General features: G+C 50.8%; 1 protein-coding gene across 2 annotated transcripts; it reads right to left on the reverse strand.

Annotated features, from left to right (window-relative positions):
* Positions 1 to 4436: 4436 nt before the first annotated feature.
* Oaf (out at first homolog) lies at positions 4437 to 22281 on the reverse strand. 2 transcript variants are annotated; one of them, XM_021171688.2, is made up of 4 exons: positions 21616 to 22281; positions 7386 to 7520; positions 6418 to 6619; positions 4437 to 5369 (listed from the first exon to the last, which is right to left on the reverse strand). In XM_021171688.2, exons 1-4 carry the CDS (start codon positions 21877 to 21879, stop codon positions 5104 to 5106), a joined length of 867 nt encoding a protein of 288 aa, XP_021027347.1. In that variant the 5' UTR covers positions 21880 to 22281; the 3' UTR covers positions 4437 to 5103. The 2 variants fall into 2 exon arrangements, with proteins under 2 accessions (XP_021027347.1, XP_021027348.1); XM_021171689.2 differs by having other exon boundaries at positions 6439 to 6619; positions 21616 to 22273.
* Between the last annotated feature and the right edge of the window lie 4866 nt (positions 22282 to 27147).

Genomic DNA, 27147 nt, shown 5'->3' on the forward strand with positions numbered 1-27147 from the left:
AGACATCTCATGATCTCATGTATGGCTTTCATCAAAGACTGCTTAAGTAAAAAAAAAAAAAAAAAAAAAAGTGAACCATAGTGCAGAGTCTATCCTAGGTTTTTTGATATATCCCTCATCAGTGCAACCAATCTGAATATCTTTACCTTAGCCCCAGGCAGCTTCTCAAGAAAAGGGCAAAAAGCAGCTGAATTCTTCAATAAAACATCATAAAAGTTATATCCAGGCAACATATTAAAATTCCTCTCCTTTGAAACCTCTTGAGCCAGTTTACCACAGTTCACACACTCTCAGCACCAACGTCTTCCATATTCCTATTAGGATGGCCCATGGAGCTCCATTCAAAGCATTCCACTGCTTTCCAAATCCACATTTCTCCAAACAAAAATCCAGTCAGGCCTATCACAGCAATACCCCACTCCTGGTACCAACTACCAACTTCTGTCTTCATTTGGCATTTATTGCTGTAAAGAGACATCATGACCAAGGCAACTCTTTTGTTGTTGTTGTTTTGTTTTTTTGTTTTTTGAGATAGGGTTTCTCTGTATAGCCCTGGTGTCCTGGAACTCACTTTGTAGACCAGGCTGGCCTTGAACTCAGAAATCCGCCTGCCTCTGCCTCCCAAGTGCTGGGATTAAAGGCATGAGCCACCACACCCGGCTCCAAGGCAACTCTTGAGGACAACATTTAATTGGGGTTGACTTACAGTTTCAGAGGTTCAGTCCATTATAATCATGGCAGAAAGCATGGCAGTCAGTGTGCAGCAGACATGGTCCTGGAGAAGGAGCTGAGAGTTCTACATCTACAGACAGGAGAGAACTATTTTCCACAGATAGCCAGGAGGAAACTTGAGCATAGGACCTCAAAGCCTAGCCCCATAGTGACACACTTCTTCCAATAAGGCCACACCTACTCTAACCAGGCCACACTTTCTAATAGTGCCACTTTCTATGGGCCAAGCATATTCAAACAACCATAATCATCATGGCAGGAAGCATGGCGGCAAGCAGGCAGACATGGTGCTGAAGAAGGAGTCGAGAGTTCTATATCTTGATCCACAGGCAGCAGATGGAGACTTCATGCAATACTCGGTGTAGCTTAAACATATAAGACCTCAAAGCCTACCTACAGAGTGATGTACTTCCTCCAACAAGGCCATACCTTCCAATAGTGCCACTCCCTGTGACTAAACATTCAAACAAATGAATCTGTGGGAGCCATTCCCAGTCAAACCACTGCAGCAGGCCACTCAATTTTACATGAGTGTTGTAACTCTATAAAATGTTACCTGATCCCCACAAAGATCCAGTGGAATATTTGACACGGAGACACCTTCGTTAATGTTTTGTTTTATAAGACTATATCTTGCTCTGCCGATTAGGCTAGCTTCAAACTCTCAATTATTTGGACTGGGTCTTGAAGGGTTATGACCATAGGCCTGAGCCTCTACACTTGGTTAGAAAGGTACTTTGTAAACCTTGAAGTGTCACAGAGGAATGACGACTGATAAAATGGCCTCTCGAAGGGGCTTTCACCCGACCTCTAAGACCGTGTGGTGGTTTGAATAAAGTTGACTCCCATGGGCTCATATATTTGATTTCTTGGTTTCCAGTTGGCTGACTGTTGGGAAGGATTAGGAAGTGTAGCCTCCTTGGAGGAGGCGCGTTGCTGAAGGTGGGCTTTGACACACTAGAGCCAGTGTCTCCCACTGCCTGCAGCCTGCAGATCAGGATGTATAAAGCTCTCAGCTCTGGCTCAAACACCATGCCTTTCTGCTTCCTGCTATGATGATCATGAAACTCTAAGCAAGTCCCCAATTAAATGCCTTCTTTAATATAAGAGTTGCTGTGGTCATGGTGTCTCTTCACAGCAATACAACAGTGACTAAGGCAGACAGTAAGCAAAGCCTTCTCTGCCATAGCTGACCTGCCATCGCTGACGACCTATAGCTACCTAAAGGCCTCTGAGTTACAGTGATGACTTGATCCCACTCACCCCACTGACTGCTGTGGTGGAGCTTGGGGCACCGTGGCAGAGGCAGGGATAAGGCTGGGTGGAATTTACCATTGTGGTCTGTGACTCAGACCTTGGAATATCAGTATTAGGTAAGGCCAACCCCCAGCTCTTAGGAAGCTTTACATTTTACCCCACCCCTTGATGCCCAGCAAGGGGCCCTAGGCAGAGAAGCCTGGACAGACAGCCTTCGGAGCTCCAGCTCCGTCAGTGCAGGGAGCAGGCAAGCTTGGAGCTCTCCAGCCAGGAAGTTGAGAAAAACACTCCAGGTCTTGAAACATTCATTTTACTTATTGTTTTTGAGACAGTCTTGCTATGGCTGGCCTGGGATTTGATATGTAGCCCAGGATGACCTGGACCTCTAAGCAATCTCCCTGCCTTGACCTCCTGAATACTGAGATTATAGATGTGTGTCACCACACCCAACTGGAACATTTTTTATTGTTTGTTGAGTCAGAGTCTCACGGAGCCCAGGTTGGCCTCAGACTTGCTATGTAGCCCAAGCTAGCCTTGAAGTCTTGATCCTTCTCCCTCTGCCTCTCACGCACCTGGATTAAAGGCATGTGCCACCATGCCTCGCTTAAACCCTAGTTTAAAATATTCCTGATGTCTTTTTCTGTTTTGTTTGTTGTGTTATGTTTTCCAGAGATTGATTTTTATTTTTATTTATTTTTGTGCAGTGTATGTGGGAACCCTTGGGGCCAGAAGAGGGCATTGGATCCCCTGAAACTGGAATTGTGAGCCTCCCAAAATGGGCGCTCTGCTGGAAGAGCAGCAAGAACTCTTAATGGCTGAGCCATCTCTCCAGCCCCTGTTGTTTTAAGACAGGATCTCAAGTAGCACAGGTTGGCTAGCCTTGAACTTGCTTTGTAGCTCAGGCTGGCCTTGAACTCTTGATCAACCCATCCCTGCATCCCAAAGTGCCACCATACCTGGTTTGAAGCATTACTATTATTATTATTATTTACAATAAGTTCTCATTTTGTAGCCCTAGCCTAGGACTATGTTTGGCAAAACATGCATTTTGAAACGTGTTACTTCTGGACATTTGGAAGCCAAATGGGGGAGGGAAAGAAGGAAGGGACTCCACAGAAGAAGAGGGTGCCTTCTCCAAGGTCCCATCTTCCACCCAGAGCAGATGTTTGGGATCATGACAGATACATGCATTAGGCAGGAGGGAGAAAACAAAAAGGACAGACAGGCCTCCTTCCTTGTCTGCCAACTAGGTTGCAGCAGGCCCTTACAGATGCACTTAGAAGAAAGGCTCAGGAACCTGAGAAGGCTGCATGGACCTTGGTTCAGCAAACCCAGTCTCAGCAGACCCTCTGGCCTATAGGCAGTCTTTTTCTGGAGGCATTGGATAGATGGAACTGTTCTGCACTCTGCGGCTTCCTTCCCTAAAGCCTTTGAAGAGGGCCTCTTCTCCCCTGAGGAGCTCTGTGGAGTCAGAGGCTTTGCTACCCATAAACCTCTGCGGCCTTCACCTTGCTGCACTCACTGTTCTTGAGCCTCAGCCCACACTCGGCCTCTTCCTTGAAGCCTTTCCAAATATCACAGCCTGCAATTTGCTATGCAGCTTGGCTGGCCTTTAATTTGCATAGAACCTTCTGCCTCTGCCTCCTGGGTGTAGGAACTACCGGTGAGCACCATGACTTCCGGTGAGGGCCCAGATGTGGATGCTGGATGTCTGGTTCTAAGATGGCTTTTGCCTTTGTTTTGGCAGTTATTCACTGGCTTCTCTGTTCTCTTTTTTGTTCTGTTGTGCAGGACATTAGGACCATGGCCTTGCCCATCCTGAGCAAATTCGCTATAAATGAGCTATATCTTCGGTCCTTGCCTCATCATTTATATAACTTATTTGTGTTTCCACTGGTGTTTTGCTTGCATGTATGAGCTCCACGTGCAAGGTCTCTTGCAAGCCAGAAGAGGGCATCAGATTTACCATGTGGGTCTTGGGCATGGAACATGGGACCTCTGGAAGAGCAGCCAGTGTTCTTAATCACCGAGCCATCCTGAAGCCCCTAGATTTTAATTTTATTTTATTTTATTTTATTTTATTTTATTTTATTTTATTTTATTTTATTTTATTTTATTATATGTGTTAGAGCACTTGGAGGCCATAAAAGGTGGCCGATCTCCACTATGTTGATGTTACAGGTGTCCGTGACACTCCCCACGCTCGAAGTGGATGTAAGGAATCGAACTTGGGTCCTCTGTAAAAAGCAGCACGTGCTCTTAACAACTGAGTCCTTCCCAGCTCCCTTGTCCCATCATCTTAAGCACAGAGCCTCTCACAGATCACACAATAGAAGCTTTAGAAGTTGCTTTGCCCAGACTGGCACTAACTGTGTAAGGCACATTTCTGACACTAGGTGGCAGCATGGGACAAAATTCTCTCAGAAAGCCTAAGCTGGCGCCATAGGGTGAGTGAAAACTTAAAGACTTTTATTTCTGGTACAAATGATAAATATTTTGCATTAAAAATCTGGAATTCAAGTTTTCCTTGTACTTCATGCTCCCTCCCTGCCCCAGAACCTGGCCAAAGTACATCAGTTCAGGGGCAGGAAGAATCGGTGCCCGCTGAAGTATCCAAATCGGGTCTCAGGAAAGGCACACGCGGTGGTCTTGGAGGCAGCATCCCTACTCCCCGTTGCCCCCAGGGTAGAGAGAAGGCACTGTAACCAGACACAGGAGCTGGGGCATGAGTCCCCAGCTGTCCCTCTCTGGTTCCCTTGCTGGTGAGAGAGTGTGCTACAGGGCCATGCCTCCGGAACAAGTTCCACAAAAGCAGCCTAGGCTGGTGCATTTTGATTCCACGTTCGCGGGACATTTCAGGTGAAAGGAAGAGGGGAGGGTATCAGTCTGGAGAACTGCCCCCCGCCCCCCATGCCTCAAGATGGGCACAGGTGGGCATCCGGGCTGCCTCAAGGTTGCGGTGACACCCTTTCACAGTCATGCAGATGAGGTTGTGGCTTCAGGGCCCGAGGCTCAGGAAGAGACCTAAGGCCCGATTGGGTTGCCACGCTCTCTGGTGGTCAGCGATGAATTTGCAGACCCAAGTATCCGTCCTTGGTCCTCTGTCTCCTGTAGTTAGGGGTCCTCATCCCAGAGGCATAGTTGCTTCTGAGGTACATAGAAGTCAAAGGTGTAGCTTTTCCTGCAGCTTCGGATGCCACACTTGTAGGGTGCTGGCCGATCACGACTGTGGCAGTACTTGAGCATGCATGGGTACCAGGCCAGGCTCAGACTGTAGTGGCAAGTACAGGGCTTTCCTCGGTCCGCAACTCGTCCACAACGAGGTAATTCCGCCTGTTCTAATGCCTTGGGCAGAGCCTCGAACACAGAACTGTCCACACCTGGGGGGAAAGGCAAGCATGAAGAAGGCAGGAGTCCCTTAGCCCAGGATAGCCTTCTCTCCTGCCACCCCTCTCATGGCTGCCCTGGGGATGAACATGGGTGAGTCCCGGGCCTGAGGCTAGGCTGATGGGCTACATTAAATCACAGTCAACCTCATCCACTGAGTCTCTACTGTGTACCAGGGACTCAGAATTGGTGGAGAGTTTACTGATGTGGTTGGGATTGTACAGTGAAAGGGGAGTCAGGACCCAAACCTGACCTGACTTCCTAGCCTGCAAAGGTGGGCGGGGCCCTGAGGGCTCTGGGAGAGATGCTGGCACTAGGGATGGCCAGATGCTGAGTTCTGAGAGGTACCCAGTAGGCATACCTACAGGAACATGTGTGTCCTCAGTACATGTAGTAATAGGAATGGTGAAGAGTCTTAGGACCAGGCTGGTGAGATGACTCAGCGGTTAAGAGCACTGACTGCTCTTCCAAAGGTCCTGAGTTCAAATCCCAGCAACCACATGGTGGCTCACAATCATCTGTAGTGAGATCTGATGCCCTTTTATGGTACTGTCTGAAGAAAACTACAGTGTATTTCCATATAACAGTAAATAAATCTTTGGGCTGGAGAGAGCGGGGCCCGAGTGGGCAGAGGTCCTGAGTTCAATTCCCAGCAACCACAGGATGGCTCACAACCATCTGTATAGCTACAGTGTACTCATATACATAAAATAAATAAATATAAAAAAAAAGAGTCTTAGGACCTAGCAGGTTGTCTTTTGTGTGTCCTTTTATTCTAGCTGCAGAGACAGCACCTCCTTTAGGAAGCCTTTCTGACATATCACAGTCTACCTTGGGGGTTCCACCCTCCCCCCCAGAATGCCCGTCCCTCATGACTGCACACTCCCATTTACTCTTGCCATTCAGCTCTACCCACTACCAGCTACAGCAACTGGGGCATCCATGTGGCCCATCCCAGAAGTGACTCAGTAGCTCTCTCTTGAATACAACAGTCACTCAGCAAGGCCCTCCCCCCCCCCCCATGCTTCCCCTTCTACCCACCAAGGGCAGTTCCCAGCTGACCTCGCTCCGTCCAGAACTGGACATCCTCCTGGCGGGTGTAGATGGCATCTGTGGCTTCAGCACATACGTTGTGGAGATGGGGACTCAGCAGCCCCCCCTGGCTGAAGTTAACAGCGATATCCATATGTAGCTGTTCCAGACCCCTCACTTCCTCAGCCTGCCGCACTGCACGGGGGTTTTTCTGTAGGCACAAGGTGGGAACACATACTTTGTCTTCCTTTTCCTCAGGCTGTGGAGGGGAACGGAGCCCAACCCGAGAAGCCCATACCCTAGAGGCAGTTAAAGCCTTTCTTGTTTTGCTTCTTGGATTTCTGGGGCTCTTTGGCAAGTTCAAGGTGGTTCTGGGAGACAGGGTAGGTAGGCTAGGCAGACTGTTCTAGGGAACATGACAGTGTGGGTCGCCTGCTTTCTGAATCCAGGGGATGCCTCAGAGGGAAAGAAGTCACAAGGCAGGCCTGCAGCAGCACAGCTCAGTTTAGATAAGCTATGAAAACCAGAACTCCAGGGAGGGATCCCATGCAGGCCAGTGGGCCAAAGAGCAGCGGCAAACAGTACATCCCGATACACTTTCCCGGATGAGTTCTGATTCTAACCTATGTCCTTAATGTGGAGACCAAGGCATTATAGGCAAAGCCATTTGACCAGTGTCACTAATGAGGGACAGGGGACAGGTGATGTTCAATCCTAATTCACAGTCTACACCTCTATCTCCACCCAGAAAAGAGTGGGACCTGGATTAGTAGCTCGGGGTGACCTGAGAGTTGGGCCAAGGTACAGAGTAGAGATCTGGGGCTCTGTAGTCAGTTTGATCGGGAACAAAATTGGGGAATCAGGACCCTCCATGGTGAGTGAATGCTAAGAGAAGGTGGGGAGGAAGAGTGGGGGAGGGGGCTGCCTGAATGAGGACAGGGTGACTGCAGGGTTGGGGCTCTGGGGTGGGCACTCACCTGCCGGAGCTTGGCCATGGCCTCACTGGGGATGATGTCATTGTGGTGCAGCCTTGTGACAAAGCAAAGTGCCTGGAACTGACTCTGCCCCTTCTCCAGCTCCCCGAGGATCAGGGCTCTGAAGATCTTCACGTCCTGAAAGGGAGGGGTAGGAGGATGGAGACCAGCCCTGGAGAGGACAGGCCTGAACACTGTACTAGGGCCTGCCCCTCCAGACACCTCCTTCCTCAGATAACCAAGAAACCGCTTATCTTTTCCATTCACACCCGTGACTTCAGAGATCACACCTCCAGGGTTTCCACAGCTTTCTGGAAAACTGACAAAGTCAACCATCCACCGGGAGAGGTTTTCCAAAGAACCCTTTGACCGGACAGACCTTAATCTCAAAGAAGCCTGCACCTGTTTTTGGTTCTTGTCTATCACCAAGGCCTCCCCTCAGTGGGGACCCCAGTGTCCTTAGCCAGAGCACTGTGGGGAGAGGAGGGACTACATACATGTTTACAAGTACACATTCCAGAGCTTTCTCTGACTTTGTTACTCTGTAGCTCTTGGGGGGAGGGGGGGGCTCAGAAAACCCCTGGGCATTCTGCAGTCAGCCTGGCCCCTAGTCCCCCACCTCCATTAGGGACTGTGGGGACAAAGGCAGCCGGCTGCAGCTGTTGCTGCCTTCCAAGACTGGAATGGCTCACCTTTCCCCTTCCCTCTCCATTTCCCCTTTCCCTATGGGGATAACTCATGGTGTGACCAACAGGCCAATGGTTCCTTCCTATTCTGAATCACAGTATGCATGAGAAAGGCTGGGGCAGGAAGAGGGGGCAGAGCCTCAGGCACCTTTTGCTGTCTGATGGCAGTGAGAACCCTCAGCTACATCTGCCTGCTTACCCCAACCCCAATCTCTATCTCACCAACCACAGTGCCTGCCTAACTCTCCTGGGAGAAGGAAGTTAGTAAGTCTCAGAAAGGGTCTCAATCTGGGAAGAGCCCTTCTGCAGGGCGGGGGCGGGGGGGGGGACCTGGGCTCAGCAAGTATGGCTGGGAACCTTCCTGGTCCCTATGCCCACAGCTCTACCCTGACACTAGACAATGTAATCCTAGGATTTTCATGGCCCTGCACTTGTACCCTGGGCTGTCTCGCCAGCAGCCCCCTTCATCCAGGCCTTACTGAACAATGGCTAGGGTCCAAGTGTTTGGAGAACGGGGTCAGAGTGTTCCCCAGGGTTCTAGATACAGGGAGGTGCTGATGGTTCCACCTTTAGGCCACATGTATTAGCCGCCCCAGGCTTTCTCAAGCTTCCCTGTGACAGGGGACAGACAGCTCATGTACCTGGCACACTTGGGTGGAGCTTATGACCCGGAGGGGATGTGAGGACTCAGCACTGTAAGCAGAGGTTACTGTCACTGCTGTCGTGACCAGCAAATGTCAGGGATGATCCGTGACAAGAGCCCATTTTCTTATTGTTTTCATTTTGTTTGAGACAAGGTTTTTCTGTGTAGCCCTGGCTGTCCTGGAACTCACTATGTAGACCAGGCTGGCCTCAAACGCAGAGATCTGCTGCCTCTGCCTCCTGAGTGGTGGGATTAAAGGCGTGAGCCACCACTGCCCTGTTAATAATCTTCTAACAGATTTCACCAATACTGTAACTCTACAAGGGATCTCCCTGACTGCCTTTACTAGAGACGGGTTTATATAATGACTTACTTTAAATGCAACAACTGGGGATGGGCATGTGAAGGGCAATATCCTAGAAAAGAGGAATTGAGGCCTAGCTGGGGAGAAAAGTTCCCTGAGGCTCCTCATCCCAGAGCCTTGGAAGGAAGGTGAGTCAGCTCGGCTTAACACCACTTCCTCTAGACAGGAAATCCCTTCTTGGGTCACCGTGCTGGCATCTCCTTATCCTGCCAGCCTAGGCCATCTGATCCTCCATCAACTTGGGTCGGCCGAGGGGACACTGGAGGGTGACCTGCTGCTGGTGGCTGATCCCATTCTAGCTAGGCACAGTTCTGTCAGGTGGGTTCCACATAAGATCTCCCACTCCAGGAGTCTGAGTCAGGCAGTACCTGGGAGGAGCCTCAGGCAAGATCCAAAGTCCACCTCACTGGTATCTGCAGCTGTGAGCCTTGTGGGAATCCTATCTGGAGACTGCTGTCTTCTCAGTGACACATGAACTAAGTAAGTACCCAGTGTTCTCAGGGCTGCCAAGGGGCTCAGTGAATGGGGATACCCTCTGCCCACCCCAAAGAGTGGAAGGCATTAAACATTTAGAACCAGACGAGGCTGGAAGAGCTCTGCTTGAGGAGTTGAAGAGATGGTTCTGTGGATAAAGTGCTTGTCACACAAGCATGAGGACCTGAGTCCAATTACCAGCACCCAGGTTAAAACAACAACAACAACAGTTGTGGTGGAACATGCTTGTGATACCGGCATTGGGGATGCAGAGGCAGGAAGATCCCCAGAACTTACTGGCTAGCCAGGTTAGTCTAATCCATGGACACCAGGTCCCAGTGAGAGACTATCTCAAAATACGTGGTGAGCAATGATACCTGAGGATGACCACTGGCCTCCTCCACACATGCAGATGCACGTATGTTCCCATGCACTCGAATGCTCAAGTGCATCTGCACATACACCTACTTGTGTGCACACACAGAGACACAGACAGACAGACAGACAGAGACAGACAGACAAGACCCGCTTTATAGTTCCTTCCCTGTTTTTCAATGAGATACTAATAGCAATGACAACTACCAGATGCCACCAACACTGAGAAACTGCTGCCTGGGCACGGAAGGAAGTCCTCTGTCACTGTGTGCGGCAAAGAGTCACTGAAGTCGATAACTGGGAAAGAGAAACTGCCAGTTCCTATGCCTCCAATGGATTGCCTCACGGGCTCAGAGGTCGTCTCCACAACAGAGGCAGGGCTCTGTGACAGCTTGGGTTGGGTAACCTGCTCAAGGCCATGGACTTAGGGGAAATGTAGCCGGGGTTTTAACCAGGTAGTCCAGGCTGTCTCACAGCTGAGCCCTTTCCCCAGAGAGTACAGTTACCTCCTGGATCAACTAGCCTAATTTCCCTGATGTGCAAGGATAGAAACAGGCTGAGTTGGTGCAGTGTACGCCTAGCACTTGGGAAGTGGAGGCAGAAGGACAGGACAGCCAGCTAGAAGGCAGTTTAAAAGAAACACTTTGTTTTGAGGGTAAAATGGAAGGAGAGAGGAGAAAGGCAGTGAGGCTGAGAGGAATGAATGAATGAATGAATGAACTGAAGCTCAGGCCCACAGAACCAGTGAATGGCAGACATAGGACTAGAACCTGGGTTCCTTCACAACATCCTCACTTGACCACTATACCTAAATCCTTGGTTGATTGCCTAGGAACATGACAGTCCCTCCTCTCACTCTGTGCGCCTAACCAAATAAAATGGTTACAAATAAAATGCCTGATACAAATAAAACAGCAGGCAGGAATACCTGCTAGCCACTGTCCCCTATGAAAAACCCCTTTATACCCGAGTTCTCTGATCTTGTTTTTTTTTTTTAAAGATTTATTTATTTTATGTATGTGAGTACACTGTAGCTATCTTCAGATACACCAGAAGAGGGCATCACATCCCATTACAGATGGTTGTGAGCCACCATATGGTTGCTGGGAATTGAACTCAGGACCTTCAGAAGAGCAGTCAGTGCTCTTAACCACTGAGCCATCTCTCCAGCCCGAGTTCTCTGATCTTGATCATGTTTCCACCCCAAAGCCACATGTCCTTTGCTGGCTCCAGGAAAGGAGCCGGCATCATATCCTGACTGTGGCCTTCCCGCCTGACCCAGTAGCAAGGCTCCAGAACACACAGGACAGTGTGAAAGAGCTCCCCTGCTTTGAGAACATCTGTCCAGATGTTAAGATCTGGTGGAATCCAAGCCAGATGAAAACCTGGCTCCCAGTCCCTCTCCTTGCCTGGAGTCCACTAAGACGGTTCACTCAGATGCTGTCAAAAGCCCAAGACAGATGGCGCAACTGGACAAAAGCTTTCGGCATGGGATAGAGGCTTAGGGTCTGGGCTGGGATTCCCAAACTGGGAGTCCTCCATACAGTCCTTTCTCCCAGAGACCTTTATCCCATAAGGAAATGCTGGGGCATACGGCAAGAAGAGGCCAGGCAGGGTCAAGGAGGGTTGCTGAAGTCCTGCGTATGACTGAGGCACAGGTAGGCTTGGACATATAGCTAAGATGGAATGCTAAGAACCAGAACTCCCTGCATCAGACCCTGGCCTTGCTGCTTCTGGCCAGTAACCATGTGTAACGGCCAATGAATCTGTGAAGTCTCTGAGTCTCGGTTTCTACACTTGCCAACGAGTCCATCAACAGTACTGCCTTGTGGGACCACCATAAGCAATGAAAAGACCTGACCAAGCTCAGAACATACACTAGGACTCCAAGTTTCTCCCAACACTATAATCCCTTGTTCCCAGTGTCATATACTCTAGGCATGGGATGTGGTAAAGATTGTTCTGTAGATGGTCTGGAGGGCCAGGCAGGTTAGATGACCCCCGTGAGGCCACAAACATCAGCAGGAGATCACTGAGTGGCGATCCCCGAGGCAAGGCTTCAAGGGAATGGCCAAGTCCAAGGGCCCTGTCATTAAAGGACTCCTGAGGTAAGGAAGGCTGACTTCACACAATCAGCTTCAGTCCCAGGGTGAAAGGCCTCGAGTTCAAGTTTGTGCTGACTGTCGTGGAAGCGAAGGATGGATAAGGGAATAGGCTGGGGCTTGAGGGATGGTGGGAAGGCTCTCCACAGGGAGGCCACTGAGTCAGTGTGAAGAATGCAGGTGTTTCCAGCCATCCAACCATCCCCCGACTCTACCGTCATCCGAGCATTTAATGCCCTCTAAGAATTATCACTGTCTTCCCTATAAAGCCTCTAGAGGCTGCCATCCCATGCCATACTTAAACACAGTTTCCGGAATGAGCAGTGCTGGGTCACTTCCTGGACCTTCCTGCAAGCCCATTACTCTGTGGGGATGCCCCACCCCCATCTGTCTGCCCTCCATAGGCCTCAGCTCCTAGGCACCACCTGCTCTGACATGGTCAGGACCCGTATTAGGACCTCCAGCTCTGCAGAACCACCTTTCCAGTGCCCTGCCCGCCTCATTTACTTTCCCTCCCAGACTCATGCTCCAAGCCCGGGATACATCTCATGGCAGTGCACCCCTGCCCACTAGAAGACAGCGGATGCTCCAGAAATGCCTAAACATGCATGCACAGACAACCGAGCAAGAAGAGTATGAAGGAGGTTTAAGAGCAGCAAGGGGTGTGTGGGGGGGGGATGTACTATGACTCAGTGAGATGGAGAGGGAATTGGGGTGAGCGTGTGGAGGGTGGCTGAAGAGGCAGATAGCAAGAGGGGCAGGATTTGGGGTCTAGGAACCAGCTAAGGAGTCAGGTATGAAGTTGGCTTGACACTTGACTCTACCCCGGAGAGTATTCACTGACTCTAAAGCCACTCACTGTCCTTAACACTGGTTCACCTGGGCAAAGACTCATTCAGGCCCTCTGGTGTCAAAGGCAAGTGGCTCCAGCCTGCTTCTGTGGTAGCCAGGAGCTAGCACAGGGCAGCTGAGTAAATGGATTCTACCTCCTCTATCTCCAAACCTTATCTTCTCAGACTTATCTACAGGGGAGGGGATGAGGGGTGCACGATTGCAGGCCCACTAGCCCAACACCTACTATTATTTTGTGTTCTAAGAGGGGACCCAGAGGTCAGGGACATCACGAGTTACACAGCAGTAAGGCCAGCAGTAGAAACTCAGACCTCCCAACCCTTAGGCCGGTGCTCTGCATCACTTCGTGGGGATGGATATTCCACCCCGTCTGTGCTTTCCCCACACCGGTCCACCTTCTGTGAGACCCACTGTGTTTCCCAGAGAGAGAGAGGAGCTTCTCTGGCTCAGCCTTGCTGGGGTTCCACAGGAACAAGGAAGTGATGGCAGACAGCTGTCCTGGAAAAACACCCGTGACAGGAGACACACTGTGTGGGCCCCCCAGACTGCTTTCCCTGAGAGGCCCAGGGAGCATTTCCTGCTGGGGGAGGGAAAGAACCCTGGGGAGGGAGGCCTGGACCTGTGATGGGCCAAGACAGAGCAGCGTGGCTTTCCATAACTTCCTTTCAGACTGAGTCAGGGGAGACAGTAACCCACTGGCTGCGCTGCCTGGGACACTGTTATTGGGATCTTTCTTTATTCTCAAATCAAATCTGGCCTCGGCAGATGCACCCAGATTTATCCCGCTTTCCCTACCCGCAGGCCACAGGCTGCCACCTTCCACAGAGATCTGTTGTTCTTCAAACTCCTCTTCGCACAGAAAGGCTCCCATTACATACGCTCAAACACACACAGCAGCTGAGTTCTCGTCCTCAGTTTTTCTATCTCAGCCACAGTCCCTTGGTCTCCAGTGTCCTCTTCCCTCTGTGAGTCTCCTGCCCAGCAGACTCTGGCTCACACAGTCTCGCCCACAGCCCAGCCACTCTCCTCTCGTAGGCCCTGCAGCCACACATCTCAGCTCCCCTTACCCTCCCAGGCTCGTAGCTTTCAGGGCTCCCGAGATGATGCCCTGCTGTGGTACATGTTCTGGAAGGTTCCTGGGGCATCAGGCAGCTTAGGTGCTTAGCCTCAGCCCCTGCTGCTATCACACTTTCCACTGCAGAGCAGACGAAAACCGAGGAAGCTCAGGGACGCAGAGCTGCCTTTCCGGGGTGTGTGTGTGTGTGTGTGTGTGTGTGTGTACATGCGTGTATGTGTGGCACAGCCCAGGCCAGAGGCCAATGGCCGCTCACTGCTCCAGGGCCTCCACAAGCAGTACCTACCCTCTGCTAGCCCCAGCTCCCTTGCTACTGGACAGTGGGGGCTCACTGCCTCCTGGGAGTGTGCTCTGCCATCTCTGTCTCCTTCTCATCACCAGACCGCGTGACTCTGGGGCCCAGGCTGGGCCAATCTAAATATTTATTCCTCTGCTCCTGGCTGGGACTGCTTCATGACTAGACAGGGGCCAACTTCACTAGGGTGGGGCTGGGGACTACAGAGCTAGAGCCTTCCTTGCCCAGGCTGCCCAAGGGCAGATTCAGGAGCCCCTCTGCAGTTCTGCCTGGCTTTCCCAGGATTAGGACTGGATGCACTCAACCCAGAGGCAGGATGCTCCAGGAGACTTAATGCATCGTCTGCTGTATACACAGACCTCACCCAGGCCTGGACAGAGGCTTCTTGTTATAGGGTTAGTGTGACTATTAACCAGGATCAGTAGCCCTCACTGCCAGTGCCCAGCCCTCCCGACAGCCCCTCCGTCAGCCAAATCCCAAAGGTCACCACCATCCCGACTACCCCAGGGGAACAATGAGAGGCTTTATGTGGATCAACTGTTCCCCCCTGTCTAGCTGACTCAGGGCTCCTGACACGGGGTGTCATACTTCCCTCTCACTTAGATTCCAGCCTCCCTCATCCCCTGCCCTTCATCTGAATCCCCAGTGACAAGTAGGTAAACATTTGTCAGTTTAAGGGACAGAAGCTTCTAGTGATGGACTAGCTCCCAGTGCAGTGAAAAAAAAAAGTTGTAATTACTTGTGGGGATGGAGAGATACAGCGGAGGGGCCCACTTGGCTGCCTGCAATGGAACTACACTTCTGGTGGGTCCCTTCTTCTAAAAAGTCCCCCTCGGTCACTCTGCCTAGGAAATGGAGCCTAAGCATGGAGCCCAGGCTCAGAGACACTAAGTGACCTGTTGCATCACACAGCTGGGAAATAGCACATAAATAAAATAAGATAAAATTAAAATAATGCAGAGAATAACTGGAAGTATCCGGGATCTATTTTCAAAGCTAGCCTGGCCTTTCACCCTCCAGGACCACCCACAGCACTGCAGAGGACTCAAACCTGGAGCCCCTGGCAATTATGGGTCTGGGAGACAGGGCTCATTCCAACTGCAGATAAATAAGTGTTTATAGATTCTTGTACACTAGGGTTCTCCTGCCTCTCCACGGTGTGTTTCATCTTTTTGGAAAGAAATTACTCAGAGAACTAGAGTAGCCCAGTTAAGCCAGAATGCGGTACAAAGATCTCTGGGAGCTAATCCTGGGTCACCACACAGCTGTCAGACCTTGTCACCAAGGTCACTACCAAGCTCAGTCTGTACATCTGCAGGACAGAGGCAAATGTGCTTCGTGGCGCAGCAAGTCAGACCACTGAGCCATGTGTGATTTTGGAGTGATTGCTCAATTCAGGATGCCATATTCCTATGTAGTCTGCATCTCCAGGTTGGGTCCCCTGCCTGCCTGTCTGTGGAGGAAGGGTGAGCTTACCCACTACTCATCTATAGTTTGAGGAGTCCAAGTATGAACTCTACCCCTTCTTCTTTCAGCAGTCTCTCCAGCAGCCTACAACATTGGCTCTGGGTGGTAGTTTTCACCAAGAGTCAGGATAGGTCTATACCTGGACATAGCATCTCTATTAGGGGGGAGGAGATGCTAGCCAGAGGTCAGGGAGCACACTTGAACCACAGGCAAAGCTTTATACCCTGACCCAAGGAGGACTTCATCAGATATGGAGGGAGAACTAGAACTGAATCCAAGAGCCCCACATACACAGCCTGGTATCTTTACTTCCTGCAAACTTCAGATAAAATGCTCTGTGCTCCAGAAGTTCTCCTTCCTCAGAGGCACTTCCGGGGGTTGGGTGATGGTTCAGTTAGGAAATTGCCTGCTATGCATGAGGGCCTGAGTTCAGATCCCCAATACCCATGTAAAGAACAGGGCACCCTTGCACATACCTGTAATGTTAGCGCTGGGTAGGAAGAGAAACAAGAGAGTTCCTAAAACTACACTGGTCAGCCAGCCTTGCTGAATCCATAAGCTCCAGGTTCAGTAAGAGACCCTGACTTAAAACTAATAAGGTTGAAAGGAAGACACCTGATGGCAACCCTGGCCTCCAGCATGCAAGTGTACACACACGAACATGTACACGTACATATGTACCCCTGCAACGTGTGTGCACACACAGACACACAGACACACACACACAGACACACACACACACTTTTACTACCCTCTGCCTTCCAACCCATTACATCTCTTCCATGTCACAAACCATAGGCAGCTGGACACAGACAGAGTAGGATTTAGGACCTTAAAGGATTCTCTTCTTGTCCTACCCCTATGACATTCTCTTGGGACAGTGTCCTTGTGAATACTGCAGGTCATCACTGGACGTCGGGAATCCGATGTTTTCTGGCTGTTTTTTTTCCTCTGGCTTCCACCATTAGAAGCAAGTTTCTAATCTCCCTGGATCCTTGTCCCCTCGGAGTAACCCTGAGCTGAGCCATAGCACTAGGTGGCTCTTGATGTTGGCGTTCCCTCAGCTTCCAGCCCATCGGTCTCCAGGATCCCTTTCCTCTTCACTGTTTCCCCTCTTCTGCTATATTTCCTTCACCCCGATGCAGTCACACTTTACCGTCTTCATATCTTACAGCACCACCTTCTCCTTGAGGCCATGCCCAAACCAGGCGGCTTGCGAAGTGACTCATTCCTTCCCCTACTTTTGGACATTCAGACAGGGGGACAGAGAGCTTTGTCAGAGATACCAGTGTGGAGGAGGGAACTCAGAGGACTGTCAGATAAGCAGCCAGAGCAGGGACGGTGGCATGCCTGCTATCACTGTGTTCATATATGTGCTATATGACTATATATGTGCAGGTCAGATTACATATATAGGGCCCGGATGATAACGTGTGTGAAGAGTGTTGCTTACTGTATTTATTTAGGAGTTAGAGTTCCTATGTGGAGGGCATATTGATTTAGACCCAGGGTATAATGGCTGCTTATAGTGCATTCGTGGCTGGAGAGGGTAGGATATGAGGCTCAGCGGCAGCATGCATGAGGCCCTGGGTTCAATACCTAGAACCAACACTAACACATTAGAGTCGGTGTGTGTGTGTGTGTGTATCTCATTTATCCCAGAGTGGTCCTACACTCACTATATAGCTAAGTATGACTTTGAGCAGCTAATCATCCTGCCTCTACTTCCCACGTGCTAGATTACAGATATGCACAACCATGCTCCATTTATGTGGTGCTAAGGGTCAAACCCAGGATTTCCTGCATGATAGACAAATACTGTCCAATGAGCCCCATCCACATCCCCCCACCCCCTTTTAGTGAATCTCGTGTAGCCCAGACTGGCATTCAATTTCCTGCCTCTACCTTTACCTAACATTCCTTAATGAACCCCATTTGCCGGGCTCTCCTGTTCAGATGTCCCGATTCAGTGAGGTGGGGTTCTGGACTGGTGTTGAAAACCTGCAAACTCCTCAGGTGACTGCAAAGCCACCAAGCCATGGCGTGCTGGCATTCTTTCAGTTTTAGTTCGGTGAGCCTGGTATTAGCCCGAGGAAGGGCTCCAGGTGACACAGGACAACCATGTGACACAGGACATTCCATGCTGCTCATGGGCTCTGCCAGCCAGGTCCAGGTTCTAATGTCCCATGGATGACTGCTTGCTTTACCAGCCTCGGGGCCAGGATGCAGGCGAAGTGAGGAGCAGTCTATCAGTCTTGGATACTCATCCGGGAAGAAGGCAGGGCTGAGGTTGTGGACCAGCTAAGACCACTGCTGCTCAAGGGTGTCTCTGAAGCCCTTAGGTTTACTTAGTCCAAAGTTGACTGCTGTCCCGGAGGGGCTGACTAGCCTTTGATTCAGCAGCTTCCACAAGGGTGGTTGTTAGTGGAGGCTCTCGCACCTGCGTTCCTACCACTTGAGACGGAGTCAGGTAAGAGGTCCAGGCTAGACTTGTGTAACAGTTTCTTGGGAAGATTGAAACATTCTATCCTGCAGGGAAGTTCCTGATGCAGGAAGTTAAGCAACTCAAAAGAGCTTCGGGAAGTCCCTGAAACTGACCTGATTCACTAGGCTTCTCCTTTCCGAGTAAATACTAAAAGCTAGGTTTCAAAGGTGCTCAGACCAAGCCTAGCTTTGTGAAAGATACAAAATCCAGACAAACTGCCTGAAAGAGGCTTAGAACAATTGAGGCACCCTGAAAGGACACTCTCCAACCTCATGAGCTGCCTTCAGGCTGGGAGGATGCTCCAGGTTCCCAGCTTTTGTGAGTGGTCACCAAGGCAGGGGTGGGCCTTGGTGATGGATGCATCTGCTTTGAGTCATTTCTGCTCCTGTAAGTAACAGCTCATTCATATGCCTGTAAGTAACCCCAAGAAAACTCACTGGTTTGCCAAGCTGGACTTTGGTGCTATTGGTATGTTGGTCTGTCACAGGCTCCCTATTTGGGGTGAGTAGACCTCTGTGGAGCATCTCCTCAGGAAAAGTCTTGTCACATTACATAGTGAGACTGTGTAAAAATATTGACGATAAAACATGTTTCAGACTAACCTGGACCACACAGGGAGTTTAAGGCCAAGGTCAGTCTGGGCTTTATTTGGAGGCCTTGCCTCTAAGTCAGGGAGAAGACAAGAGGCAGTGAGGGACTCTAGTCTTCCGTAGATTCTAAGTGGACTTTCTTTGTGATCTCTTGTTTACCCTTCAACCTTATTAATCCAAACTGACCAAGAAGGAGGCTGGCTGAGAAGTGGGGTGAGCCAGAGCTAGCTAAGGGCTTCTTCCTTTCCTGAGCACTTGACAAAGCACCAGCAGCAGAGCGGGCATACCTATGCGCTTCGCTCTATGTTCAGCTCTGCCCAAGGCCTCTGGGTAGGTGCCAATGCTAACCCATTTTACAGATGAAGAAATGAAGGCCTAGAGAGATTAAACAGCTGGATAGACCAGCTCACGGGCGGTCAACCAGACTTGCCTCCCTCGCTTTGTACTGTGTTCCTCAGTGGTGATCAGATTGCAAGCATCCACAGTCCTAAGAAGATTCAGGATTTTTTTTCCCCTAAAGCAGTCCCTAATGGGTGTGGTGCACAAAACACAACTTCTGGGCTGTTTTCTATAGGAAATACCATTACTTCTATACAGAACTAACCAAGGCTTTGAGTGAGGGTAGAGACCTTGACAAATGAGCAATGGGAAGCATGTGGGAAGGACAGGCACAGAGTGGCTCTGGCCAATAGAGGCGACATGGTGGCGTAGACTAAACATTGTCCTCCTAGTCTCTGTTTATCCCATTCCACCCTGGCCAGGGCCAAAGAAGTCTCTGACAGCTGGCTTTCTACTTTCTGTGCCTTTACTGCACCCCCCCCCCCATGAAATTGGAGATGCCAGGGGTAGATGTGAAATGCCAGTTCTGGGTCAAAGGCTAACCTGCAAACCCGACTTTGGAAAACTGGGTGAAAAAGGTTTGAGTCACCATGGGGATTAAAGAGAGCACTTGCCATTGACTCTGAATGTCCCCTCCATCTGAGCAACCAGATGTCCCCCTCCCTATACTCAGTCCAATCCCCAGTCTCCCACCTCCATGGCAGGCCACCACCCCCATCGCAGCCTCTGGTGCTTTCTTTCCTGGTCACCTATCAGAGCAGAGCAATCACAACCCTTTGTAGCCAGAGGCTAGAAAAACTCTGCTCCACTCCTAGCCTTTCATGCCCCACCCAGCTTGGCTATCAGACTTGGAGCCTAGGGATGGATAAATCTTTTTTTAAGGCTCCAGGGTGGTCACAGCACAGGGCTACTGGGCAGGTGGGTGGGACACTAATGGCACATTCTGTGACTGGCTTTTAGATCAGAGGCTTAGAGGGGAGATTAGATACCCACTCCTGATTGACTCTGTCCAGAACACCACACATAAAATGTCCCTAAAGTTCGGCTGGGCAAGCAGGGGACTTGCTGAGTGACCAGTTTCCCCTTCTCCACACACTGGCTCATTGGCCCTATTTGCATCTAAGAACCCAGCTTGGGCCTGTGTGGCAAGCATGGGCTACCATTCTGCTAAGTCCTTGGTCAGGATGACTCCCTGGGCCTGGGCTAGAACGTCAGTCTAGGTTCACCTCTACTCTACCCAACACTGGATCTCCCTGGTACCTCTGATGCCCATGACAGTCTCACAGGATCCCTAGCTGGCTGCCCAAATTCTGCCCCCTCTCCCCCCAAGATCTCCAAATAACTCCCAGTTTTGAAATGAAGGGGAGAGGAGAGGAGGGGAGAGAAGGGGAGAGGAGGGATGGCTATTTAGTCCTGGATATTCGTCACTTCTGTTCCTCTCCCAAAGACAGAGGGGTGCAATGCATCCTTTTAGGGGGAAGAGCTGAGAGTGGATGATTAGAAGACTCTCCTCCCCCCAACCATGAGATAAGGTCTCACTCTGTAGCTCTGGATAGCCTTGAACTTGTGTTCCTCCTGTCTTAGGCTCCTGAGATGACTGGGGTGGCATTCACTCTTCCAGAGTTTTCTGTTGTTGGGTGACCGTCACTCAGTACCCTGGAGTTCCATTTCTGGATAACTCTAACATCTCTTCTTCTCTCCATACCACCACACCCACACAGAGACAGAGAGGGAGGGAGGGAGGGAGGGAGGGAGGGAGGGAGACAGACAGACAGACACGGGCAGCTAAACTGTGGACTTCACCAGCCCCTGTCAGGCATGGGCGAAGACACCGACCACCCTTTCCAACTGAGGGGAACCTCCCCTTTTCTCTCCTCCCTTCCCCCAACTCTTCCTAGGTCTTCTGGCTCCCAAGTGGTTCAGCCTTTCAGGTTACAGAGGAGAGAGAGCTGCTACCAGACTTGGGAGGGTCCAAGGGCAGACAGCTTTGCAGGGAAAGCGATCCCGAAATGGTGCTCCAGGCTGGAGGTCTTGAAACCGCTTCCTTGCCAAATAACAGCCGGAGGAAGGGAAACTAACTTCACACCAACACAACAGGGAGAGCCCAAGGTCCCTCTTGCCACCTGTGGATTTCCCCTTTAGTCACAGAGGCAGTGGCAAGAAAAGAGGCCTTGTTAACAAGAACTTTTGTCGGAGTGTCAGCTGGGAGTGCTGAGGGAGCGGGCTCTGAAGCCGGTCAGTGCGTGAGAAGGGCCTTGGTTACTCAGAGCCAAGCAACAAAAAAGCTAGAGGAGTTCACGAAAGAGAATAAAGACCGGGATCTGGGTGCCAGAGAGTGGGCAGCGAGTTAGAGAGGTGACCTTGGGCATGTCACGTCCCCCTTTCGGCACTGCGTTTCTCTTCGGCGGGCTTGAGGGTTCCTGGGACGCCCGACAGCTTGCCCGCCCTCCGTGGTGGGTGGGACAGGACCCTTGATGGTACCTCACCTTCTTGAAATCCGCGATGAAGGAGATGAGAGTGCCGTCGGGTTTGCGCAGATCAAGGCTGATGCTGTCCGCGTCGCTGTCCGCCTGCAGACTCTCCTCGATCACCTGGCTGTCGGGCAGCCTCACTCGAACCCGCAGCTCGGCCGGAGCGCCGCTGCCCGCGCCCACGCCGTGCAGCGCCCCAAGCAGCAGCGGCGACAGCAGCAGCAGCAGCGGCAGCGCGGGGCGCGCCGAGGGGACGTCGCGGCAGCCAGGGGGCCGCATCCCCGGGGCCCCCGGCGCGCCGCGTGGGGGAGGGGAGACGCGCCTACAAAGTTTGCCCGAAGTTGGGGGTCCGGTTCGGGGATTCCCGGCAGTCCCCCCCTTCTAGAGGGGAGACTCAACCCGGAGGTTCCCCACGACGTGCAGCGAATTCACGTGGGCCGCGTACAGCCACGCACCCCGAGTCCCGGACGGCGCCCCCTGTGCGTGTCCCCCAGCCGCCCCGATTCCTGAGCTCCGGACTCCGTTCAGCACTTTTCATTCAATCCCACCCCCCGTCACTTCCTTCAGAAAACAGAAACCACCAGGACCTGCCTTAAAGAGACCGCGCACCTCTTGGCCCTTAAAGGGACCGCAGTGGCCCAGAGAGGGGCGGGGATTGGGGACCGCGGGGCTCAGCCGCTTTGTGGTCTAGGCTGGCTTTCCCTGGATCCCTCCCTCCCGCCGCGCCCCGTCACCGGCCGGGCCTTGTCCAGAGTTTGTGCTCCGGGCAAATCCCTTCCTCCCATTAAGGGCGGGACGGGTGACTCTTCCCCCCGCCCCCAATACCCCTCTGGCTTGTTCTAGTGCCACGTGGATGAAATAATCGGGCTTGGGTTTTCAGAGGTTTTGCTTAGTTTTTTAGTTTCTCTGACACAGCGAATTTCTCAAATGCGGCTGGGGGGAAAATATCAGGCCTCACCTAGCATTCTGGTCTTTTCCTAGGTCGGGGAGTGCTATTAGGGGTTGAGGGCCATCTGTGAGTCCATCAGGTGTGAGCTGTTTTTGTAAGTGAGGCGGCCAATCTGGATGCGGCCATCAAGGAGCCTAACACTTTATGAGCCGTTATTCAGTTTTCTCTCCTGTTTTCAGTCAGCCTTTCTCCAGTCCAGCCCACCTCCCAGGGCCTCTGCTCTTTCCGGTAAGGGAAGCACCAATCAAGGGCCACTAAAAGACACTCGTGCTGTGCCAGAGACTCCAATAAACTGAGTGAAGACTTGGGGAGCAGGATTCCCCTCTGGTTGGTGATTCACAAGCATACTTTGAAAATTGTTTGAGCCTAACTGTCTGCTACTGAACACAGAGGGTTGGGCGTCCCTGGAGATAAGGCCCCCTGGGCATGGTCAGGACCGTTGTTTCTCCTGTCCATTGCCACTTGTGTTTGTTCCAGGTGCCCTGTGGACTCTAGGGTCTTGATGACAGATGGTTGAAATTGTGCCTCCCCCCCCCCCACCCCCGTGTCTTTCTTTCCTAGGGGATCCCTAGCACATGATCCACCCCCCCACTAGCATGAGCCCTTCCTTTGGAACACATATAGGACTGAAGGAGACTTAAGAAGTCCTCTATCTCACTCAGGGCTTCCTAAATTTGCCTTACTTCAACTGTCACTTTGATATTCATTCAGACACAGCTTCCAGGATCCTTAAGCCTATAGGTTCAGACTTTCTGGGAGAGGACAGGGAGGCAGCCCTGGCAACAAGGTCCAGTGTGGGGCTTGATGAGCCAGAGGTTGGTAGACACTTGGTACTTGACAGCATCTTTATGGGGAAGCACCTGGCTCGAGGAGGATCTTTTCCTCACTCTGGGGAGTTGGGGCAGGCTGCCAGACAATAACTGGACTGTTTCTTTGGGGTCTTAGAGCCTGAGCTGGCAGCACCGAGTTGCCTGGGGTCTCAGAGCTGGCCTCTTGCCTGACAGGATGCTAGATCTCAAAGAGGCCTTCGAGCTGGGACTGCCCTCATGAGTCAGTTTCATAGTCATTAGGGGCCTCACCCAAATTTCCTAACTTCCTCTGTTTCGGGTCCTGTCCTATCCATCATCACTGGTTCTGTCCCAGGCCCTGGACCCTCCCCCAAGTCCAAAGATACCCACCTCCCCCACCCCCCAGTCCCCAACAAGAACCAAGAAGAGTCTTTAATTCTCTCTTCAGACTTTGTGGTTTGGAAACACAGATGGAAGATGCATCTTCCCTGTGAACAGTCCTTCTCCATTTCAACCTAATCGCTCTTCTTGTTTGTTTGGTTTTGTTCTGTTTTTCGAGACAGGGTTCCTCTATGTAGCCCTGGTTAGACCTCTCAAACTGCGCCGGCCACAGAGACCTATCTGCCTCTGCCTCCCGAGGGCTGGGATCAACGGTGTGTGCCTCTACTGTCCAGCCTGCTCTGTCTTTTAAAACAATAGAGAACACGCAGCCTCTTCCACGAGCCACAACCATGGCCCTAGTCTTTCTGGTGACTGTACCAGGTCTTCAAGATTGGAGAAAAAAAAAAAATCCAGGTTTCTCAGCAAGAGTTTCTGAGTCACCTACCGACTTGTATATGCCCTGTTCTCCTCAGCCTCTGGACTACAGCAAGAATAATCACACAGCTACCATTCATTTTAGGGATTTGGCTTTGTCTTTGAGATAAGGTCTCACTGTGTATGTAGCCCAGGCTGTCTTTAAACTCGTGAGCTCCCTGTTTAGCCTTCCAATAGCATGAGGAGTATAAGCATACGTTACCAACCCAGCTTCACTGTAGCAGCAGGTCCAGGGTCTGTGGAGCACTTTACACATATGATCTTATTAATTTCAGAACAACTCTCCCAAGTGCATTCTCTTCTTAGCCTCTTCTTATTGGCTAAAAAGCCCAGATTTAGAGAGGTACGGTACCTCGGGTCTTGAGCCAGCAGCGGCTGAAGCAAGGCTGCCTAACCACAAACCCTTTGCTCTTAACCGCAGAAGCATCTGCCTGTCTGAGACCTTCACTTTCTTCCAGTCCTGAATGAGCACACACCCCATGCTATCTTTTCCTGCTATCTAACGGTTTATGTGGGCAAGAGGCTGTCAGTTTAAACAGGCCAGCCCCAAGCTGGGAATCGCCTGCCTTCCATAAGTCATCCAAGTATAGAGGTATCCATTCATCTTGGACTCAAAAAGCCTTGGAAGGAGAAGTTCTCACAACCCTAATTACCCTGACTGCAACCAAACAGCCCTCGACATCAGGGAGTCCATTATGTCTTATCTTTATGTGTCGTGCCATACTTGGCTTTCTGGCCCCTACTTCATCACTAGCCCGAGGGAAGCAAGCTCTGAGTTCCCAATAGTGGCTCAGAAAGGGTATCCGGATCTCAGAGCTAGTGCCTGGCCAGGGTGAGCTGTGGGATTCCCTGAGTCTCTTCCTTCAGCTGGGAAATGGGTGCATATGTGCTTAGCTCGCTTAAAGATTTACTTTTCATGTTTTTAATTATGTGTATGTGTGTGGTCTGTGCACGGGTACACACCCATACACACGTGATGTGAATGCCCTTATGGAGAGTAGTGTACTGATTCCCTTGTAGCTGAAGTTACAGGGGGTTATGAACCATCTACATAAAGGCTCTTAATCACTGAGCCATCTCTCCAGCCTCTTCTAGGGTCGTTTTAAGAATTAAATGTAGGGCTGGAGAGATGGCTCAATGGTTAAGAGCACTGACTGCTCTTCCAGAGGTCCTGAGTTCAAATCCCAGCAACCACACGGTGGCTCATACTCATCCATAATGAGATCTGACGTCCTCTTCTGGTGTGTCTGAAGACAGCTACAGTGTACTTACATACAGTAATAATAAATCTTTGGGTTGGAGCAAGGGGGGCTCATGGAAGGGAAGTTATTATAATTTATGATCAACGTATTAAGTGCTAAATCTGACTACATATGACTTCCTGCCTTATGACCATACAGCTACATCAGCGCTCAACAGTAGTTTTTCTCCACAGCAGGATCGAGTCTTTTGGGTTGTAACTGTCTGTGAATCCTGATAGCAGACCTGGACAGCAAAACTCCAGGAGGCAATGTTCTTTGCTTATGGACTGACTGAGTGGATCTCTACTTAGTCTGTCAAGAAGGAAGTGTCATCCTGCTGTCTCTGTCTTCACCAGTAAACAAGTGCCCACAGTTCAGAAGAGAGAGAAACTCAACCAGTGACCTGTGTGGAGAGAGGGGCAAGCTGGCAAGGCAGCTTGTCCATGGGTCAGGAGACAGGGAGGTTGTTTCTCCTTGCTGGCTCCCTGCAGTGGCTGTGTTTGGGTTGCATTAAAACCCTGTTCCTGAGGCAGGCGGATTTCTGAGTTCGAGGCCAGCCTGGTCTACAAAGTGAGTGCCAGGACAGCCAGGGCTACACAGAGAAACCCTGTCTCGAAAAACCNAAAAAAAAAAAAAAAAAAAAAAAAAAAAAAAAAAAAAAAAAAACCCTGTTCCTGGGCCCGTGAAGATAGGACAAGCCACCTGAGCCTTGAGTCTGAGGGAGAATCCAGAAGGAAGTGGGTCAGTCCTTTCTCTGTCTCAAGATCTTCTACAAAGCTCCAATGACCTCACTGCCTCAGCAGAAGCACAAACTAGGTTTATGGTGTCACCGGATTATACTTCTGTCCACTGAGGGTATGGTGGGAAAATAGGCTGGAGCAATGGTAGCCATTGCAGAAGGAAGAAAACAGAAATAACTGGATGTCAAGGACAGCCATTCATTCTCAGGTGGGAAACCAGACAGAGGGGAGCCAGCCTGATTTGGTGACTTTCAGGCTTGAATGATCTGAGCTATACAGAAAGGCAGATCTCTCAGCTTATAGACCGGAAGCCTGAGGACTCCTGAAGGTCCTGCCCACCCTGTAAGCTAGTTTCTCCATGAACTGCTTCCCTCAGGCAGGCAACTGGTGTCCAGGAGAGCTCGTCCCTGTGCTATGAAGTGCTACAAGCAGGTGATAGGTCACAGCGAGTGCAGAAGCTCCTTGGCTCAAGAAAGAACCAGAGCCATCTAAAAAGTTACAGTGGGCTTATGGGTAAAGGCACTAAGTTCTAAGCCTGAGTTCTATCCTAGCACTTACACAAAGGAAGGAGAGAATAAATTACTGTAAGCTGTTATCTGACCTCTACAGGAACACTGTGGGACTCTCTCTCTCTCTCTCTCTCTCTGTCTCTCTCTCTCGCACTTGTGCAAGTATGTACGCACACACTCACTCGAACATACAGAGTAAAATTATGTAAAAAAAAATTTTCAGCAAAACCAAAACTCTGTAATTGTTACAACTGGTACCATAAACCAGAGGAGACTGGCCTGGACCAGAAAGTCTGTTTGGAAAGTTCTGCTGGATCTTGCTTAGACTTAAAAAACCCATAAATCAGGGTTGATGGGGATAGGGGATACCCCGGTCACAAAGTGAGCAATTCAACTTATGTACTAGTGCTGAGTCTGGTAGGCTTCCAGGAGCTTCACCAGGTAGCTGAGGCATGACGGGGGAGGGCAGCTGCCCCAAATCATTCAGTAGAATGTTTCAGGGGC

This window comes from Mus caroli, chromosome 9 (assembly GCF_900094665.2).
Source record: "Mus caroli chromosome 9, CAROLI_EIJ_v1.1, whole genome shotgun sequence".
NCBI lineage: Eukaryota > Metazoa > Chordata > Mammalia > Rodentia > Muridae > Mus > Mus caroli.